Here is a 23241-nt window from a genome sequence, read left to right as displayed (position 1 = left end):
TATAACCCAGTAATAACATGATGGAGGGGCCTAGGCAACTAACAGTTTGTTCTCCTGGCTGGCTTTTCATCCTCAACAACACATCAGCTTAAACTCCTCATAAGCCTTATGGCTGCTTTCCAACTTAAATAATCCCCGTGCTGACAGACCTGTAATGAGTCTGAGGAAGGGTCTCATCTTGAAACGTCACCCATTCCTTCTCTCCAGAGACGCTGCATGTCCCGCTGAGTTACTCCAACATTTTGTGTCTATCTCGGACCTGTAATGAAACTAGGTCAGGCAATATGATTATTTTTAAAACTGTCTTAATTAAAAACAGAGAGTGCTACAAAATGTTCAGCAAGTCAGGTCTCATCTGTGGGAAGAGAAACAGAGTCTGATCCAAGTTGAAGACACTTTATCAGATAGGCGTTCGTTCGACCTGAAATGTTAATTCTGTTTCTCGTCCAATCGATGCTACATGAGCTGTTGAGTAAGGCCGGTGTTTTCTGTTTGTATTTTAGATGACCATCATCTGCAGTTCTTGTTGATTTTCACTTAAAATTGCCTTCATTGTTTTCAATTCCTTTGTGGTCGTATCCCTCCCTGTTACTATAACCAATGAGCCGCCAACAACAACCTGAGATTACTGTGCTGATCTCTATCCTTCAATTGCCAAAATGCACAACCATGGAATTTCCCCGAAAACTTGTTCCCTCCCTCTCCTTATTTCAGAGTGTTTTTAAAACCCTGTTATGTGTCTTTTGGCAACACTCTGACTTGAAGCACTCTGTTGTTTCACAAAGCAGGAACTACCTTGTTACACCGCTACCTTGTGATCATAGACAAGTACTGCATGGAGGGATCACATTGAAGGCTTGAATTTGGAAGATTGGTGGTAAAAATATAATTGATGCACAAGAATAGAATTTGTAATGCCAACTTGAGGTTCACTTTTTTGATTTAGTAAAGCAGTGTTAAACTCAGGACTGGGTAATTACAATTATCTAGAATTGTTGATTTGTGGTTCCTGCATGCCTGATTTCAGATCTCTGCCCTCCATTTCATCTCCACAGTTGGCCAAATACATGGCAATTTTTATTATATTCCCTTTATTTTTATTTTATTCATATGATGTCTGCATTACTGTTAGATCATTGACACATTTCAACACTTTGATCATCCTTCACAATTGTTTAAGCACAGGATTACATAAAAATGAATGCTGCAAAACATTTAACTTCTTCCTAAATGCATGAATCTAATGGCAACAATACTGCTTTTCTCTTGAACTTGCTACCTGGATAAAATAATAATTGAAGATAAACACAAGATGCTGGAGTAACTCAGCAGGACAGACAGCATCTCTGGATAGAAGGAATGGGTGACATTTTGGGTTGAGACCCTTCGAGTCGAGACAATCATTGTCACCTTCACTTTTGTATAGCTACTTTATACCAGTTGCAATATGCACATTTGGTTTGGTTCTTGGAATTAGTACGTTTTCCTCCACGTTGTAAGAAAATTAGCTTCTTAAGTGCTATAAGAATTGCTTCTACTCTGGTTTTGTGGGTCCTGATTTCACTGAGGAGGCCAACATGATGACTGTGGGCTTTTGTGATGCATTCCAAGCAGAGTGGTTTAGTAGTTTTTGAAATTGTGTACTCTTTCGCCTTCTTGTAACTAACATGACCTTTTGTGGGCTGCCAGTAGATTTAGAGGACAGACATTGTCGGTAGAAAATCAGTGAAATCAAGGGTGTTGTAATAGGGGAATTGCAGAATGCTGGATAATGAGCTGTGATATTTGAACATTGTTATTTTGGATTGAAGGCAGATGATCAAATTTGAAGGACTTTTTAATGAGAGTGAAACCATGACAAAGTGATAGACACCAAGTTTAATCAAAACTAGACCAAGTGGGACCCGTTGAGACCCGTCCCCTCAACGCACGGATGCGGGGGGAGGGGGCGGCCACCGGCGTCACACACACACACACACACTAACCAACCCCTCACACACACTAACCATCCCCATTGATATTATATTAATGCTAGACTAAGTGGGACCCATTGGGTCCCTTTTTCACACAGGATGGCTGGTCCCCCAACGCAATATTCCACCTCTCCACCAATTCCAATATTGTTGGCCGGTGGGGGGGGGGGGGGGGGGAGGGGGGCTTTCTGGAGTGCTGGTATGGGTGTTGTGGGCAAAAGGGATTGGTCTCCAGAGGGCTAGTATGGACATTGTGGGCCGAATGGATTATTGGGCTGGCAGCCCAGTCACTCAGGCCTGGTGGGCTGGCAGATCAGTCACTCAGGGCTGGTGGGCTGGCTGTTATTCCTTGAAATTCCATTTCAAGCAGAGTGCAGGCCAGCAAATTCAATTTCATAGCATTTCAAGCAGTGTGCAGGTCAGCAAATTCAATTTCATAGCATTTCAAGCAGAGTGCAGGCCATCAAATTATATTTCATAGCATTTCAAGCCGATTGCAGGCCAGAAAAGTCAATTTCATAGCATTTCAAGCCGTGCAGGCCAGCAAATTCAATTTCATAGCATTTCAAGCCGAGTGCAGGCCAGCAAATTCAATTTCATAATTTTTTTAATACTCATAACTTTTTTTATTTTTCATCGGTCGGATGATTCAAACAAGATTCAAACAAGAGAACATGATTTCAGAATTAAGGGACAGAAGTTTAGGGGTAACATGAGGGGGAACCTCTTTACTCAGAGAGTGGTAGCGGTGTGGAATGAGCTTCCAGTGGAAGTGGTGGAGGCAGGTTCGTTGGTATCATTTAAAAATAAATTGGATAGGCATATGGATGAGAAGGGAATGGAGGGTATGGTATGAGTGCAGGCAGGTGGGACTAAGGGTAAAAAGCTGTTCGGCACGGACTTGTAGGACCGAGATGGCCTGTTTCCGTGCTGTAATTGTTATATGGTTATATGGTTATATGGATAAACCTCGGGGTTGCCTCAGCGGAGGAGGACTGTAAGATGGCCAAAAATCATAGCGATCAGGGGTAGCGTTTTTCTAAAATCAATATACAGCGCAGGCAGGAAGTGGTCAAGATGAGACTTTTAGTTATATATAGATGTCTGAGATTCATAAGTTATTAAAACCTCTATTACATGCCTTAAATTGTTTATATAGCAAAAAACTGCAGAGTAAATTACATTTTATAGTGAATAATATTGGGCGCCAAACTTTTAGAAGGACAGAGGAACTATATAGCGTACTATATGAATCTTCAAAGCTAGGGGTTCAGCATGAAAAATCCAAACTGTAAAAAAATGATATTCTGGATTTATACAGTGCATTCAGAAAGTATTCAGACCCCTTCATTGTTCCACATTTTGTTACGTTACAGCCTTATTTTTAAATGAATTAAAAAAAATTTGATCATCATTCTACACATAATACCCCAGAATGAGGAAGCGAAAGGTGTTTAAAAATGGTTGCAAAGTAATTAAAAATAAATAACTGAAACCAGGCACCACTCATCACCTGGCCAATGCCATACCTACGGTGGAGCATGGTGGTGGTGGCATCATGCTGTGAATATGTTTTTCAGCGGCAGGAACTGGGAGACTAGTCAGGATTGAGGGAAAGATGAACGGAGCAAAGTACAGAGAGATCCTTGATGAAAACATGCTCCAGAGCGTTCTAGACCTCAGACTGGGGTGGAGGTTCACCTTCTAACAGGACAACGACCCAAAGCATACAGCCAAGACAACACAGGAGTGGCTACTTGACAAATCTGTGAAGGTCCTTGTGTGGCCCAGCCAGAGCCCAGACTTGAACCCGATCAAACATCTCTGGAGGGACCTGAAAATAGCTGTACTTTGACGTTCTCCATCCAACCTGACTGTACTTGAGAGGATCTGTAGAGATGAATGGGAGAATTTACCCAAATACAGGTGTGTCAAGCTTGTCGCGTCATACCCAAGAAGACTTGAGGTTGTAATCGCTGCCAAAGGTGCCTCAACAAAGTACTGAGTAAAGTCTGAATACTTATGTAAATGTGATATTTCAGTTATTTCTTTTTAATTACTGCAACATTTATTATGGGATATTGTGTGTAGATTGATGATAAAAAAAAGAGAATTTAATCAATTTTAGACTAAGGCTGTAACGTAACAAAATGTGGAAAAAGTGAAGGGGTCTGAATACTTTCTGAATGCACTGTGTGTATATATATGTGTGTGTGTGTGTGTGTGTGTGTGTGTGTGTGTGTGTGTGTGTGTGTGTGTGTGTGTGTGTGTGTGTGTGTGTGTGTGCATATATATACACACACACACACACACACACACAGAGGGGCTGCAAATTAAAACATGATGGTGCATCTATACTGAAAATAATGATTATCTAGATTAATATTATCAAGCATTTTGTTTCTCAGAAAAATAAGCTTTTCATGTTATCAATCATTCTCTATTTGATTATGTTGTGATTGTATTCAATATCAACAGTTTATACTAATATTTTTTATTAAAGGCACCTTTTTTCATTTTCTTCTTCAGATGCACAATAAGCCACCATTGCAGGTTTCAATGGTCTTCCCCACACAGTTAGACCAAGACCCAAGTCAAAAGGATGCACAGTTACAGATAAAGGAGAGGTTACTAAGGAAAAAGGACATAATTATTGAAAGGTAATGAAAGGAAATTTCCCGTGGTTCTTTGTTTACTTGTTTCGTATGCAATGGGGAAATCTTTTGTTTTGCTAACCTTTTCGCTAAAGGAAAATCATGCTGATTGGAAAATGTTAATCTCCGATAATCCTGCTGGAGTATTGATATATTTTGGGGAAATGGTCCAAATTAATTATTTTTTAATTACAGCTCTGTATCCTACATAGCTAAACGTGATGAGTTGCAACAATGTACCTTTGTTTTGTTAACTGCCATGAGTTGGCTTTAACTTTATTGAACTGGTCTGCAAATTGTCATATAGTAATTACATTCTTGAACTTTAAAGTGATGTATCATTGTGTCCCACAAATAAAACAATCCTTAGTTTTGAATTGTCAAGATTCTGACGAGGAGGTGTGAGTGGGGAAAAGGGAAGTGGTGGTGGTGGTGGGAGGAATTCAACTAACATCATCGTAAACATGAATAAAGGTAGAAGCATGATTAGTAAACTGAAAAAAAAGGTTATGCATTGGTTTGATGGGAGACGGGATATTATAATTCATAGAAAAATATGTTCAGAACCAAGTAAAAGCTGCATTGTTCAGAAACAAAATATGTTTGTTATTCTTCCCCAGTTCAATTTCTTACCCAATTTCTCCCATGATAATCTGTCTGGCAGTGAAATTCATAGTTTCACCTTTCTCTGCTTGAAATGATTGCAACTTATATTTCACCTTCCCCTTCAGAACTTCATCCTATGCCTCATGTCATTCACAATAAATTATTTCTTATGGTTTGGAAATATCATATTAAAGCATTTCTAAGAACTGATGGTGAAAATGAATGTCAATTGTAAAGCTAGATGACGTTGGAAATCTATTCCAGTGCATTTCCAATTTAGCTAAATATTGCAAATATTGACAAATTGAATAAAAATACTCATCTAAGAAGCAAGCTTTTGTTGTAAAAATCTATTTATTCTGGCTACTGGTGCAGGGGTACAATCTATAGAGATTGCTTATTACTTAGTGTTTAATTTACTCTATCATCTATTTATTCCCAACCAATTTGATGATGTTTGAGTGATTATCTGTATCTATCCGCTTCCCTAATGCACACATGCATCACTTAAATCTTTTATGACTGAATTTAATCAGAACATATCAGCTTCATCATGAGATAATGAAGCATCATGCGATCATTCATAACAAGGATGGCACAATGGGAACAGAAAATCATGTTTATTTGTGAGAAAAAATCCTGCACTAATGAAATCACAAACATAGAGGAGACGGAAGATTGCTTCAATTATTGTAATCTCCTTGGTTCCTCAATCATCCTGTTCTCCCTTTGGTACAAACATTACAAGCACCAAGAAATGCAACAGTGAGAATGCATCAATGTCCTGATATGTGCAGCAATGTTGTCTCTCAATTAACTTATTTTTTTGTGCATCATTAATTATCTTGAAGTGCAGTGACTTGCACTATTATGACAAATGGTGCAGTATAATGGCTATAGCCTAAATATCTGAGCCTACACGATAATGGGATGTAAACTGATCTAAATAGTGCTGGAGGATGGGAACACAATGTAGGCCGGGAGTTGGAATTTTGTTATAATGGGAGGGGAATGTTTTTGTAGTTTGTGTGGAATAAAATTCCCAGTAAGAAAATGTTTGTTGGATGCCTGGAAAATGATGAAGTGGTAAATAAGGGTGGCTCAAAACAAGAAACACGGATACAAAAATGCAAGGGTTTAAATCTTGGAATTAGATCTCTTTTACAATGGCCATTGCAAATCATGAAGCGGATTGGAATTTCTTGAATGTAAATCAAACCCCAGAGCATTTCACAGACAGGCTTCTACATAGGTTAGGCTATAGTCTTGAAACATTTGACACCCAATCATTGAATCGACGTTGTCATTCGGATATGATTTTCATCTTCACAATCCCTCTACCACCATTGTCTTAAATATCAACTGTTTGCAGATGCCATTATGATCTAAATAACACAGTCACCTCCCAGGAAGACAGATGTAGCAAAAGGCTTTTTTTTGCAGTATGTCACAACGTCTTGGCTTCCTTTAAACCCATTACTGAATACTTTTCAATATACTTGTTGTTTGTGTTTGCCTGGGTGAGAAGCATTAAATTCAGTAAGTTGATGCTTATATCCATCATTGTTGGTACATAAAAGAGTGATAACATTTCATTTTGAAATACATTTTAATATAAGAACAAGTGTACCAGTCTTTAAAATGAACCACTGATGTAAGAAAGGATTTTTGGTTTTTTTGAGTGTCGAAATCAATGTAGTTTTATTCTTCAGCCTAATTTACTTGTCACTATTAAATATATTTTCAGCATTAATCATGACTGTAGAAGATTAATCATTATATAAGATTTGTACAATTTATTTTCTGTTTTTAATGCTTTAGCTTACATCAGTAAACTACAACCTAGCGCCTCTTTCAAGCATTTCCTTTGTTTCCCTATTCCATGTCATGGTTGGTGTTGTTATGTGCAGAATCTGTTTTCAATGCAAAATACTGTGGATGCTGGAAGTCAAGATTAAAAACAAAGTGTGGGAAATATCCATCAGGGCAGTGGCTTTTGAGGAAATTGAAAATATAATCGATATTTCAGGGCTATTATTTTAGCTCAACTGGAAATAAAGATGTTGCAGTATTTAAGCAAGTGCTGTGACAGGGATTCAATGGTTAAAGGATTGATGGTAAAAGGAAAATGGGGGTAAGAATGTGACAAGGAAAGAAACAAAGGTTAGGTCTGGAGGAGGTGTAATTGAGCTAATACTTAACAGTGCTGTCTGGGGAAAGAAATTAGTTGAAAGTGTATTATCCAAGAATTGAAAATGAGAATATGGGAGCAGGGAAAAGTCATTGGGAACAACACCTCTTTCACACGCTGAAAGCTCTTTAAAATAATGTAATTGACGAGGGTGGGTGAGTTATATTTTAATCACTGCGCAAGATCAGATCCAGATCAGATGAAATGGTAGGAAAGATGACTTGCTGGCAAGCTTGCACTAACCATTCATGAGGATTCATAGTGTTTTATGTCTCAGCTGTTTGGCGTTTGGTTGATATCAGAACATTGAGGATGAGAAACAACATGGCTCAACTGCAATCAGCTCTCAAATGAGAGTTGCATTGTGACTGATGCTCTCATGGAAGGTCCCAAAAATAATCCAAGAAGCGTTACATAGGGAATATGGGACTGTGACTTATGTGAAAAGGATGTATAAGGATGGAATGACAACAGAAATTCTCAGTTAAATTTCCAGAGAGGCATGATTTGACTTGGAAGGATTTGCAATAATTCTAAGGGAAAAATCTGATTTACAGTGCTAAGCAAAAGCATCCATTCATGTCTGAATTTCCAAATCTAACTCTCTTGTGGCACAAATCTAGTTTAGTACCCAATTTCTATGAAATGTTAAATTGTGATGCTTAATTTTGAAAAATGCTCTTTTATCATATATAATCCAGTTTGAGCTGTTTTGTTGTAAAACATTTATAAATTGGTTGGAAATTCAGACAGTAGAGCAACACCACCAGCTATAAGGCCATCAGCAATCATCATTTAAAGTTACCAGTCGCCATAATTTCCCTGTGCAGGTGGAGCAGAACGAATCTCCCTCTGGCCTTCATGTTAATGAACAGATCTGCCCTTTATAGTCTAAGGTCACACCTTTGCTCTCTGTAATTTGTTATTACTGCCACATTGTAACAACACTTTAAAATTGATTTAAATTAAATTACAGAGCCTTAAATCAAGTGAAGCTATTAGCCTTTATTGTTGAATATATTAGGTAGGTTAGTAAACAGGCAATTTATCAGTGTAAGAAATGTGAGGAACGCCAAAAAACCACTTAGCAACGTCGGCAGCACACCAGAATCAAGGGCTAACTGCAGGAAGTGCATCTTGATTATCTCAATAATGTTCCATCATGTGAAGATCAGTAAATATTTTGCACTGAGTTGAAATACAATGTGTGCACTCACTGTATCAATTGGTTTTATTGGAAGCACTTCTGCATGAGGAACTTCACAACAACGTAGCATTGACTTTGAGAGTTGCTGAACAATGTAAAGAAACGAATATTACTTTAAGAGTTCTGTTCAACCAAGTTCAGCACCAGGTGAACATAATGCATGTTTTTCAAAAGTCCTTTACAATTGGAAAGCAATGGCATTGCTTACACATTTGCCACCTGAGATGTCAAACTGAAATCTAGTTTGCTTTTTCAATTGACAATAAAGAACCCTTAGCACAAAGTGAGTTTTCCCTCGAGTCAAAGAAAATCGTTTTCAGAAAATAAAAACATGTTTAAAAATCCCATCTCACTCATTGTTATTTATGATCTTTGATGAAAAGAACTAGCATTTACATAGCACCTCTGTGATTCCACTGCCAATGAATTATTTTTAATTAAAAAATCACTGTTTCCATTTAGGAAACATGTAAAATGACTGATGTGTTTGTTATGGAACAATAGCATCTGCAAAGTGATCTATCAAACATAGAATGCCCGTGATGTTTATGAAAAATTCTATGTGTTTAGTATGAGTGCTGTGTTTGCCCCGAATCCACAGTCCCCAATTTTTTTATTGCCTGTACGGTCCCCACATATGTGTGGGACAGTTGGCACCCTTACTCTATGCTATTCGTTTTTCTCTGCATTTAACTGGATCAGTAGCAATCCATAACTGAAGTGGAGCAATGTGAAGAAATATTAAGACAGATTGGTCAGAGGCAATTTTACAAAAATTATTGTGAGGGAGAAAAAGAGAATGAAGGTGGAGGCTTAGGGAGGGAATTCAGGGATATAATAGTATGGTAGAAGACATAAAACATCACGAGAAAGATGATGAAGTACCAAAGAACCCCATTATTAGATATTATATTCATCTTAACGTGTGCTGCTGAGCAGAGTTCCACTTTATCTACATTTTTATGAATATATGGCTCCTGTGATTTTCTTGAGAATTTTAAATGTGAATATGGAGACTGCATTTTCAATTTTGTTGAATTTATTCCATTCCATTAAAAATATAAGTTGTCCTTTAATGGATTATGATGAATTCTAAACTATGTTCATGGTAGAATAAAGAAGTAAATTCTTCATGAATAGTATTATAACCAAAATAACATAACCAATTCACTGCTTCTAAATACTTCCCAATGCTAAACTGTTTAGTCTTTCAAGCTTTACGTTTGCATATTATCAAAATTACATAATCAAATCGTTATAATTTACCTAAAACATATATTTAAAGACAATGTCGACGGGAATAAATTTTTCGCTCGTGTCAGTAAGCAGAGTCAATCTGTTCACAGGAATATAAAGCTGAAAATGTGTATTCTAATATTGCATTGCTCTAAGTAAATATAACATAAAAGTCAATACAGCACAGGAACAGGCTCTTTGGTCCACAATGTCTGATTCCCATCATGCCAATTTAAACTGATGCATTCTGCCTGCACATGATCCATATTCTTCCATACCCTGTTCATGTGCCAGTCTAAATGCCTTTTAAATGTTGCTAAGGACCTGCTTCCCCTACCTCCCCTGGCAGTGTGTTTCAAGCACCTCCCAGTCTCTGTGTAACAAAAAAAGCCTCAAAAATCTCCATTAAGCTATCTCACCTTAAATCTAATTCCTCTGGGTATTTGCCCTTTACATCTTGGGAAAAAGACATTGATTGTCTATCCTATCTATGCCTCTCATAATTTTATATACTATCAGGCAGGCATGTACCGTGAGTAATTAGTCAGTGTAGGCAGTTAGTCGGCTTTTAAAAAATCATTAATAACCGCGCAAGCGCAGATTGTTCTCTCCGATAGGCAGCCAGTCGACTTTTATAAAGTAACTAGACTAAGTGGGACCCATTGGGTCCCAGCATCACACAGGAGGGCTGGTCATCCAACGCAATATTCCACCTCTCCACCAATTCTAATATTGGTGGCCAGTTGGGGGGGGGGGAGCTTTCTGGAGCGCTAGTATGGGTGTTGTGGGCTGAAGAGACTGGTGTCCAGAGGGCTAGTATGCAAATTGTGCGCCAAATGGATTCTTGGGCTGGCGTCTCAGTTAATCAAGCCTGTTGCGCTGGCAACTCACTCACTCACAGCTGGTGGGCTGGTAGTTGACTCACGGCTAATCCTTGAAATTCTATTTCAAGCAGGGTATAAGGACACCAAATTCAAGTGCAGTTTCTTACCACTTCTAGCAGGGTGCAAGACCACCAAATTCAAGTGCAGTTTCATACCATTTGAAGTAGGGTGCAAAGCCACTAAAGACAGCGAGTCGTGACCTCTCCCTCCTCCATCTTGCAGAGACTGAGCCACACCCACATTTCTGGGTTTTATAACACCTCCCCCTCCCCCCCCCCCCCCCACCGGAAAAGGTGTGGCTTTCATGGAGTGATTGACAGGAGAGAGATTCTCAACATTTTTTAAGAAACTAATAACACTTTTATTTTTCATTGATGGGAAGAATTCTCTGCACCTGCTCAGCGGAGGGGGGATTGAGTAAGATGGCCAAAAATCACAGCCGTAAGCGTTAGTGTTTTATCTAAAATCAATATACAGTGCAAACAGGAAGTAAGTGCATTTACAGTAGTGCCTTTCAACTTTAAGCCAAAGCACCTACGCCACCATTTGCAGTAAGTAGTGCCTTTCAACTTCAAGCCACACCCAAGCCACCATTTGCAGGAAGTAGTGCCTTTCAACTTCAAGCCACAATTTGCAGTAAGTAGTGCCTTTCAACTTCAAGTCAAAGCTCCCAAGCCACCATTTGCAGTAAGTAGTGCCTTTCAACTTCAAGCCAAAGCACCCAATCCACCATTTGCAGTAAATAGTGCATTTCAACTTCATGCCACCATTTGCAGTAAGTAGTCTTTCAACATCAAGCCAAAGCAACCAAGCCACCATTTGCAGTAATAGTGCCTTTCAACTTCAAGCCAAAGCACCCAATCCACCATTTGCAGTAAATAGTGCATTTCAACTTCATGCCACCATTTGCAGTAAGTAGTCTTTCAACATCAAGCCAAAGCAACCAAGCCACCATTTGCAGTAATAGTGCCTTTCAACTTCAAGCCAATGCACCCACGCCCCCCATTTGCAGTAAGTAGTGCCTTTCAACTTCAAGCCACACTCAAGCCATCATTTGCAGGAAGTAGTGCCTTTCAACTTCAAGCCACAATTTGCAGTAAGTAGTGCCTTTCAACTGCAAGCCAAAACAACCAAGCCACCATTTGCAGTAATAGTGCCTTTCAACTTCAAGCCAAAGCAACCAAGCCACCATTTGCTGTAATAGTGCCTTTCAACCTCAAGCAAAAGCAACCAAGCCACCATTTGCAGTAATAGTGCCTTTCAACTTCAAGCCAAAGCTCCCACCACCATTTGCAGTAAGTAGTGCCTTTCAACTTCATGCCACCATTTGCAGTGCCTTTCAATTTCAAGACACACCCAAGCCAAGCCAACCGGGGGGACTATTGAAAGGCACTATTTTTGCAAGCTTTAGAACCAATAGAGACACTTTTTGCAAGCATTAGAACCAATAGACATTTTTTTTGCAAGCTTTAGAACCAAGTCATTTTATTGCAAGCTTTAGAACCAATAGACATTTTTTTGCAAGCTTTAGAACCAATAGACATTGTTTTGCATGCTTTAGAACCAATAGACATTTTTTTGCAAGCTTTAGAACCAATAGATATTTTTTGCAAGATTTAGAACCAATAGAGACACTTTTTGCAAGCTTTAGAACCAATAGAGACACCTTTTGCAAGCTTTAGAACCAATAGAGACACTTTTTGCTAGCTTTAGAACCAATAGACATTTTTTGCAAGCTTTAGAACCAATAGATATTTTTTGCAAGCTTTAGAACTAATAGACATTGTTTTGCAAGCTTTAGAACCAATAGACATTTTTTGAAAGCTTTAGAACCAATAGACATTTTTTTGCAAGCTTTAGAACCAATAGACACATTCTGCAAACATTTTAGAACCACTAAAGGCACTTACATTTGAGTAGACATGTGTTCAGTGTTATTCACAGCTCAGAGAAATGTGACCCTCTGCCTTCCTCCATCTTGAAGAGACTGTGTGGCACACCACTTCCTGGTTTTATAGTCCCTCCCCCCTGCCACCAGCGGGGGCAGCAGAGAGAATGGGGAATTTTGTAAAAACATTAATATCTCTGTCATTTTTAATCGACGGGAAAAATCCTCGGCACACATGCGGTGGAGGGGGGCTCTGAGCAAGGTGGCCAAAATTGACAGCCGTAGGTGGCGGCGCTTTCTCGGAAATCGCAGCACAGATGGCCAAAACCGGTCAAGAACAGACTTTTAGTAATATAGATAGATTTGTCTTCAAAAGCCTTATCCCTGAATAAAGTATTTAAAAATATATACCGGTAGCTCAAAGAAATTTACTACCACATTATTGTACACAAACTCCATTCTTCTCTCTTTGTTTCTAAAGATACTCTTAAGATAATGACAATCCATGTTTGAAAAACCCGTCAAGAAACTTGCGCTGCGCAGTGCGTTGCGCAGCACATGCACGCAGTCCACGGTGCAAAGGCAGAATTTCAGGTGCCTTTATAGACTGTTGGCATTGAAGGCTTGAAGCAGCGTCGACGGCACGTGACCTGCACATATTTTTGCGTGTTACATGTACTGCGGATGAAAGGCACGGGAGAATTATGCTTATCTAAGAGATCGATCTCTTCAGTAGGCAGAATTCTCCCGAGCCTTTACTATTTATATTTAATAATTACCATTATATAATTTTAGTCAGGGTAGGCACTGCCTACCTAGCCAACCCTGACGGCACGTGCGTGCTATCAGGGCACCCCTCAGCCTCAGACATGCCTGAGAAAACAACCCGTTTGTTCAACCTCCCATTATAACTGATGCTCTCCAATCCAGACAACATGCTGGTGCACATTGTGTGTACCCTCTCTAAAGCCTCCACATCCCTACTGTTATGCAATGATTAGATCCACACACTATAATCCAAACGTGACCTAACTGAAGTTTTATACAACAGCTGCATGACTTCCCAACTTTGATACTCAATGTCCTGACTGATAAAGGCATCTACACTTAGGGTTGCCAATTGTCCCATGTTATCCTTGACATCCCGTATATTGGGCTAAATTGGTTTGTCCCATATGGGACCCTTGTCCCATATTTGACTACTACTCGAGTCGAGGAGACTGTCGGGTCGGAGTGGCGCGTCCGGCTCCGCCTCACCCGTCCCAACATAGTGCAGCAGCAGCAGTAGCAGCACCTCGCTCATGGCCCCGTTGGTCAGCAGCCCAGCCAGCTGTCCGACCTTCAGACCTTCGCTTACCGCCGACACCACCACCCCTCCTTCTCATGGCCGACCTTCGGTTCATGAGTTGGATGCGGTGCCGGACTTTGCACGCGGATGTTTCTGAAAGATTCTGAAAACTCCTCAGCTGGCCCGCTGGCTGGGCTTTGTGTGCATTCCAGCACCCGGGCCAACTCATCATTTCCCCGGTCAATGAATTGCTGTCGGGAATTTGTCCCTTATTTTGACCTTTTGTCCCTTATTTGAGAGAGAGAAAGTTGGCAACCGTATCTACACTGTATGCCTTCTTTATCACTCTATCCACTTTTAGGGAGCTATGTAACATAGACATAGATAATAGGTGCAGGAGTAGGCCATCCGGCCCTTCGAGCCAGCACCGCCATGACTGATCATCCAAAATCAGTACACCGTTCCGGCTTTTTCCCCATATCCCTGGAGCCCTAAGAGCTAAATCTAATTCTCTTGAAAACTTGAAAAAAGTTATTGGCTATGGACTTGCATCCCATAGTCTGCATATATATCATGCTCTTAAGGGTCCTGCCATTTACAGTATAATTTCCTCTTATATTTGACCTTCCAAAGTGGAACAGCTCACACTGTCCAGATTCAATTCCATCTTCCATTTATCTGACAATATTTCCAACTGGTTTGTATCTTGCCAGTCCTGCTCTCCTTTCCTTTACAATGTCCACAACGTCATGGTACTATGCATTAATCCAGGTTCTGAGTTCATCTGCCTCATGCATTATACATTGAAATTAATGTATGTTAGTCCATCAGTCCCACCACATTCATCAAACTGACCCTGACTGTCCTTCCTATCAGACTCAGTTGACTTAACCTCTACCTACACCTCAACTCCTCCATTTGCTAACCTACTGTACTCCAATGGTTACCTCCCCCCCCCCCCCCCCCCACCCCCTCTGCATCCCAGGGTCCTCAAGGAGGTGGCTCTAGAAATAGTGGACGCATTGGTGATCATTTTCCAATGTTCAATAGATTCAGGATCAGTTCATGTGGATTGGAGGATAGCTAATGTTATCCCACTTTTCAAGAAAGGAGCGAGAGAGAAAACGGGTAATTACAGACCAGTTAGCCTGACTTCGGTGGTGGGAAAGATGCTGGAGTCAATTACTACTGAGGCAATAATGGGGCATTTGTAGAGCAGTAAAATGATTAGTCCATGTCAACATGGATTTATTAGAAAGGAAATCATGCTTGACTAATCTTCTGGAATTTTTTGAGGATGTGACAAGTAAAATGGATGAAGGAGAACCAATGGATGTAGTGTATCTAGACTTTCAGAAAGCCTTTGATAAGGTCCCGCACGGGAGACTGGTGACTAAAATTAGAGCACATGGTATTGGGGGTAGGGTGTTGACATGGATAGAAAATTGGTTGGCAGACAGGAAGCAAAGAGTAGGAGTGAACGGGCCTTTTCAGAATAGCAGGCAGTGGCGAGTGGAGTGCCGCAAGGCTTGGTGTTGGGGCCGCAACTGTTTACCATATATATTAATGATTTGGAAGAGGGAATTAGGAGCAACACTAGCAAGTTTGCGGATGACACAAAGCTGGGTGGCAGTGTGAACTGTGAAGAGGATGTTAGGAGGTTGCATGGTGGCCTGGACAGGTTGAGTGAGTGGGCAGATGCATGGCAGATGCAGTATAATATAGATAAATGTGAGGTTATCCACTTTGACGGCAAAAACAAGGGGGCAGATTATTATCGCAATGGGGTTCGGTTAGGTAATGCGGAGCTGCAACGAGACCTGGGCGTCCTTGTACACCGGTCACTGAAAGTTGGCATGCAGGTACAGCAGGCAGCGATGTAACTGCCATGATGAGCTGAAAAAATGTAAGACTCTATTCAAATTAAAAACACTCTTCAGAAAGAAAAGATTGAATGGTTATGAGCTGGACCAGTGATTTTCTTTTCTGTTTGGTTATTTCTTGTTTGTGGACTGTTCAACAGATTTTGGGTCCATTTGTTCCCATTATTTTGTTTTTCCATGAAAATGTATAGAAAATAAGAGGGGGTAGGACCAGAAAAGTGTTCGAACTTCTTCTTACCCCTTTTGAACATGAACAATATTATTTGTATTATTTGAGATACTTATTTGTTTGTTTTCCTTTGTGTTTTATTTTCTTTTTTTATTGCTTACAAGTTTATTTGTGTTTGTATTTTTTAACATGTTCAATAAATTAATAAAGTAAAAAAGTAAAGTAAAAGAAAACTAATGGAATGTTGGCCTTCATAACAAGAGGATTTCAGTATAGGAGTAAAGAAGTTCTTCTGCAGTTGTATAGAGCTCTGGTGAGACCACATCTGGAGTATTGTGTACAGTTTTGCTCTACTAATTTGAGGAAGGACATCCTTGGGATTGAGGCAGTGCAGCGTAGGTTTACGAGATTGATCCCTGGGATGGTGTGACTGTCATATGAGGAAAGATTGAAAAAGACTAGGCTTGTATTCGCTGGAGTTTAGAAGGATGAGGGGGTGTCTTATAGAAACATATACAATTATAAAAGGACTGAACAAGCTAGATGCAGGAAAAATGTTCCCAATGTTGGGCGAGTCCAGACCAGGGGCCACAGTCTTAGAATAAAGGGGAGGCCATTTAAGACTGAGGTGAGAAAAAACGTTTTCACCCGAGAGTTGTGAATTTGCGGAATTCCTTGCCACAGAGGGCAGTGGAGGCCAATTCACTGGATGGATTTAAGAGAGAGTTAGATAGAGCTCTAGGGGCTGGTGGAATCAAGGGATATGGGGAGAAGGTAGGCACGGGTTATTGATTTGGGACGATCAGCCATGATCACAATGAATGGCGGTGCTGTCTCGAAGGGCCGAATGGCCTCCTCCTGCACCTATTTTCTATGTTTCTATCTTTCTGGTGGTCTCACCAGAGCCATATACAACTGCAGAAAAATAATGGGTAAAAGGGTAAAAATTCAATAGGTATAAAGGAACATTTGGTATAAATATAATTCTCTTGCTGCACTTGGTTTGCTTTTTTGGATTTGCCAAAGTGAAAATTCAAGAATCTGCAACCATGGGGAATCCTTGAGGAATGACTGAGAAGGCTTGGTTCTGCCTGACCCATGCCACCATGTTTCCAAGAGGACCTACAAGGCATTGAGCAATGTCCTGCAAATGGTCCACGGAGATACTGTATGCAGCTGGATGTAGCTGCACATGTTGATGCTCCACTATGTGTTAACATCAGACAAATAGGATACAGGAAAGCATATGTTGGACTTTGTTGAACTCGCCATTAGTCATAGAGTCATACCGCGTGCAACCAGGCCCATCGGCCCAACATGCCCGCGCCGACCAACATGACCCATCAAAGTCTACAGGTTTATGTTGTAAATAACTGTTCACTGAAATTTATTAACATCACAAACAAAATTGTGTTGCTGTGCAATCTAATTTGTAAGCAGATGTCAATTAAACACCATCAAAATCTACCGTAACAAACACACATCCATTAATCACATCCGGCTGGCAGTTTTTTTTCCATCAAATCATCCATCCTGTTTAGATATAAATCACTGGTCTACATTTATTGAACATGTGCAATCCATTTTGTGCCATTGTGTATTGATGAAATAAAATCCTCATTAAAACATTCTGACAGCTGGAGATTGACATGAAACATACACTCAAAGAACACAATCTGTAAATATTGATCTTGGCTCATTGAGAATACAGATGCTCGTGACTGAAATGAAAAGTTGCTCTTTTTTTCTAAATGTCTGTTCAACGCCATTTTTAATTCTTGATTGCTTTGTGCAAAACACACCATTGTGAACATTCTGTAAGAAAGATAAGTCCACATGCATGTTTTTCATGAAGCTAAGGATGTTCTTCTCATATTTGTCTTCATTTCCCTTAGCCACCATGCTTTGTCACCCATTTGAAGTGCCTCCTATCCACACTTGCAGCAGACGTCGTAAATGATAGGTTATGTCTTCTCACTAAAATATCTCATCTAGGATTTGACACATAATCCAGAGAAAACTATGGTCTTGACACCCATTCCCATATTGACCTTTCTGTCCTGCTACTCCATTGCCAGAGTGAGGCTACACGCAAACTGAAGGAACAGCACCGCATATTCTGCTCAGATAGCTTACACCCCAATGGCATGAACAGTGAGTTCTCCAATTTTATGTAGCACACCCCTTCCACTACTCACTTTTCAGTCCTCCACCCCCACCCCTTCCCCATATGCACACACACACATGGGACACTATATCCCACTTTTCCTCCCCTAACACCCCAAAGCCCAGAGGATGTGAGGTTCCTACATTATGCTAGTTCAGAATATATGCACATTTTGGCAAAATAAGCTCAGCACATACTGAAGTCACTATTTTTGGTGTAATCTAAGATCATTTTAGTTTTCATTATATTTTATAATCTTATTGATATATGATACTTTCGAAGGGGAAGGATGAGGACACATAACTCTGTTTATATCCATGTGACGATGGTGGAGAGGGTCAAAAACTTTAAATTCCTGGGCGTGCATATTTCCGAAGATCTTTACTGGCCCCAGCACACTGATGCAATCATAAAGAAGGCACATCAGCGCCTCTACTTCCTGAGAAGATTACGGAGAGTCGGCATGTCAAGGAGGATTCTCTTGAACTTCTACAGGTGCACAGTAGAGAGAATACTGACTGGCTGAATCGTGGCTTGGTTCGGCAACTTGAACGTCCAGAAGCGGAAAAGACTGCAAAAAGTTGTGACCTCTGCCCAGTCCGTCACCGGCTCTGACCTCCCCAGCATCGAAGGGATCTATCGAAGTTGCTGCCTCTAAAAGGCGGCCAACATCATCAAAGACACACTCATTTGACCATTGCCATCGGGTAAGAAGGTACAGGAGCCTGAAAACTGTAACGACCAGGTTCGGGAACAGCTTCTTCCCTACAGCCATCAGGCTATTAAACACTACAGCAAATAAGCTCTGAACTATAACAGACTATTATTATTATTTATTTTTATGGGACCAAAATGTTAGATTGAGGGCAGCAATACTTTTACAATTATCTTTTTTTTTTTAAATCTAATTGTGTATACTTCAGATGAATAGTTTTTCATAATTACAGGGCAATAAGGAAAGAAGAAAGTTGTATATATTCTTTTAGTCTTTTCTCTGGAATGGTTCGGATTGATTTCTACTTTATTATAACAATAGATTTTTTTAAAGCTGTAAATACTATTGCAACTTTCAGAAAATGTGGATAAAAGACCTCACCCAAAAAGAGAATTTCCTTTCAGTTCAAGAATGATCCAGGATATTCCAGGCTCTAGCGCTTTGCTTCAGGTTGAGTGCTTTTGGCCTTTATGACCTAAATATCCCTAACTTCTCTCAAATTCCTCGAAGGTTGCTGGATCATTTATCTCCCATGGAATACTAGCAAGTGGTTATATTAAGAAATCGCCTTTGTTTTTTTGCAATTATGCCAGTTCAATAGATCAGTCAAACTATCACATCAAGGGAACAGTGTATGTCTATCATTTAGGATGCTGATAAAGTGTTTATTGTTTTTTTGTATGTCTTAATTGTACTTCAAAGAAAGATATCAGGATTGGTTTTGCCTGTTATTGGAAGGTGAGATTATGTTGTTGAACTTCATGCTGTTTTCATTGGCTGCTATCCCACATTGGATATATGAAGCAGCATAGAGGAAGCTCCAAAGGATTGAATATACTTGAGATAAGTGATTACTGATGCAATGTGACTTTTTTGAAAATGTTATGTTAATAGTACTCTGTTGACTTTCATTTTAGCCAGGAGCAGCAAATCTTCCAACTTCAGCGTAAAATTCAAGAAAATGAATTACGAGCACAAAAAGCATTTTTGGAGCAGTGTGAACCGACACACATGCTGAAAACACAGGTAACTCTGAACCCAATGGCACTAATGCAATGTAAGGAAAAGGACTAAGTATCTGTAGCTCTTTAGGTCCACTTCTACCCAACTCTGTGAGGTAACTGGTCTTGGATGCATGGAGGATAAAGAATGAAATCAGATGTTTAGTAGTATGTAAGATGTACAAAATTGCAGTTATGAGTTGTTCTGACTCCATTCAAAAGTTGGATATGGAATGCAACCATTCGTATCGTGTGCTCTTTGTGCATGCATTCAAACAGAACTTTCTGTACCCGAATACAAAAATGATATCACACGATTCCTTTGTGTTGGTAATAGCTCATTGACTTGGAATGTCATCTCTGGTCCTCTCTCCACACTTACAATCTTAGTTTAATAGTTTGAACATTCTCTGTTTGTTGTTTTACAAATCTCTTGTTTGCTACCTTGCCCTTAAAAACCAACTTGATGTAGGATGACTCAGAGGTTCCAGAGGGGTCCCAGTTACAGGCATTCCCTTGTTAATTCCCAGGTTCATTGCAATCCTGCTGAAAATATGTTGTGGGTGAGTTCCAATTAGGCATCTGCTCAAAACACAGCCTTAGCCCACAGTGGTTACTTATAACTAATCCACTAATGATTGACTAAAGGCTCACTCAGTGAAAATGTAGATCACGACATCGGCCCATGAAATTATTTTATATCAAAATGCTTCATTTTCCTGGGTACCAATTCACTTATGAGCAACAATGCAGTTGGTCAACCTTGTCTCAGCAGTAGCAATCTCTCTTTCTTCTCAATCTCCATTCAAGATGCTTGGGTCCATAACCAGTTGGAATTGCAGTGGGGAACTGGGGATGGGAAGGTATCACCTTTTCAAAGACAAATTACAGAATCCCATGTTGTGATTGAAGATAATCACAACAAAACAAGACAATTGATTATTTTTTTAAGAAGTATACAAAAAGCTTGACATGGGCAAGGGCATAGATGTAGTCTACATGAATGTCAGCAAGGCCTTTGATAAAGTTCCACATGGTAGGCTGCTCTAGAAGGTTAGATCGCATGGGATCTATAGAGAATTATTTAATGAGATTTGGCATCAAGAATGAAAGCAGAGGGTGGTGGGGTCAGATTGTTTTTTTTGCTCAGGCAATGGGGCCTAATGGTGTATATCAGTGTATTGCCGCTTCTCATCTATATCAATGATTTGGATGAGTGTGCAAGGCGTGATTAGTAAGTCTGTAGATTGGAGCAAAGAGGTCCTTCTGCAGTTGTACAGGGTCCTAGTGAAACCACACCTGGAGTATTGTGCGCAGTTTTGGTCTCCTAATTTGAGGAAGAACATTCTTGCTATTGAGGGAGTGCAGCATAGGTTCACCAGGTTAATTCCCGGGATGGCGGGACTGCCATATGCTGATAGAATGGAGCGGCTGGGCTTGTACACTCTGGATTTAGATGGATGAGAGGGGATCTTATTGAAAAATATAAGCTTATTAAGGGTTTGGACACGCTAGAGGCAGTAAACATGTTCCCGATGTTGGGGGAGTCCAAAACCAGGGGCCACCGTTTAGGAATAAGGGGTAAGCCATTTAGAACGGAGATGAGGAAAAACTTTTTTACACAGAGAGTTGTGAGTCTGTGGAATTCTCTGCCTCAGAGGCAGCTCTCTGGATGTTTTCAAGAGAGAGCTTGACAGAGCTCTTAAAGATAGCGGAGTCAACAATATGGGGAGAAGGCAGGAACGGGGTACTGATTATGGATGATCAGCCATGATCACATTGAATGGCGGTGCTGGCTTGAAGGGCCGAATAGCCTACTCCTGTACCTAACAATAAACTGACAATAAACTCTCTTGACTTAACTATTGCCTATTGACACTAAAATTGGCAGCATTGTAGACAGCGAATGTGGTTATCAGGAACTCCAATGGGATCTTGATCAACTGTGCAAGATGGCCGAGGAATAGCTAATGAAGTTTAAATCAGATAAGTGTGAGATGTTGCATTTTGGGAAGTGAAACATGAACAGGACCTTCACAGTGCCAGCTTCATTTGTTGGAAGAACTAATGAAGGGAATGTCCAAAAGTTTGAAAGTAAAGTTTTTCTACATACAAGTTTTGAAGTATGTCTGAATGAACGTCTCCAGGAAAATACATATAAATTACTTTGTGCTACAATTGTACCCCTTTTTTTCCATTATGATGCCAAAGGTGTTCAGATTTGTTTCAAACAAGATAGGGTTTCATAAACTCATATATTCTTGTAAAAAGTGAAATCTTGTTCTTCAACAGCATCAGTCTTCATGTGAGAATATAAGACACACGCGGTTTACAGAAATATCCAAAGTGCTTGACTGTGGGAAAAAAGATCTCTTGCAAAGGTTGTCTGCGGCTGAACTTGAAATTCTACATCTTAAAGAAACTCTCAAGAAAAACACACAAAAATACATGGATGAAACAAAGAAAATCGAAGAGAAGGTACATGGGTTGGCCTTGATTGTATTTATGTGCAGTATTATCAGATTTGATTGGATAGTATGAAAACCAAAGCTTTTCATGGAAGCACTGACTATAACAAACTTAAACCTAAAGAGTCCACCAATGATATATAGAACCAATACCATTAAATCAAAGCAGTAAAAAGTACAATGAGCCTTCATATTCATCTGAGATTTTAGTACTATCAAAATCTAGGCCAAATATAAACCATTTATGATTTTGGGTATTTAACTCTCAAAACCTAGTTGCATTCTTATTGTTTATTAAAGACAAGATATTGTATCACTAGATTTGAGAATGAATAGCTCCCTGTTATGTGCATTATAACATTGTGCATTTGATTGAGTTATTGGAGCTTTACCCAACAGGATTTACAGGAGTAAGGGGAAGACCGAGAGCAATAGAGGAACATTCCGAGCCTCAGTTGGAGGATAAGGCAGAGATAGTAGAGTGTGACTGGATGACATTGGGGAAACAAACTGCAGCAATGAATGTGAAGGTGTACAATATGCTCATGGCCATGATTTTCCATGGAATTGTGCTCCATCGCCACGTGTTTTGGAACAGGACAGCAGAGGGGTGCAGCTGGGAAGCACAGCTAGTGGAACTGTTGCCTTGCAGCTCCGGCAACCCTGGTCCAATCCTGACCTTTGGAGGTGTCAGTTTACACTTTCCATGTTTCCCCCGTGACTGTGTAGGTTTAGTCTGGGTGCTCGACCATCTTCCCCCATCCAAAGTGTGGTTTGACAGATTAATTGGCAATTGTAAATTGCCTTCACTATGTAGATGGGAATGAAAGGAGAAAAAAATAAAATAAGATCAGTGCAGGATGACTGCAGATGATTGTTTGGATGGTCGGTGTACACTTGAATGATGGATG

The 23241-nt window shown here is 40.0% G+C and overlaps 1 protein-coding gene across 4 annotated transcripts in view; it reads left to right on the top strand.

The window, feature by feature from the left end:
- The window catches only part of cep85l (centrosomal protein 85 like), a 246642-nt gene that overhangs the window by 192678 nt on the left and 30723 nt on the right, over positions 1–23241 (top strand). For all 4 annotated transcript variants that reach the window (XM_033021173.1, XM_033021175.1, XM_033021171.1 and 1 more), the window contains 3 exons: positions 4503–4633; positions 19779–19887; positions 22155–22340. In XM_033021173.1, coding sequence (XP_032877064.1) covers positions 4503–4633; positions 19779–19887; positions 22155–22340 — 426 coding nt within the window. The remainder of the gene's footprint in view (positions 1–4502; positions 4634–19778; positions 19888–22154; positions 22341–23241) is intronic.

The sequence above is a fragment of the Amblyraja radiata genome, chromosome 5, assembly GCF_010909765.2.
Source record: "Amblyraja radiata isolate CabotCenter1 chromosome 5, sAmbRad1.1.pri, whole genome shotgun sequence".
In the NCBI taxonomy this organism is placed as follows: Eukaryota; Metazoa; Chordata; class Chondrichthyes; order Rajiformes; family Rajidae; genus Amblyraja; species Amblyraja radiata.
Note: the sequence above shows the minus strand (reverse complement) of the source record. Positions and strands in the feature narration are given on the sequence as shown.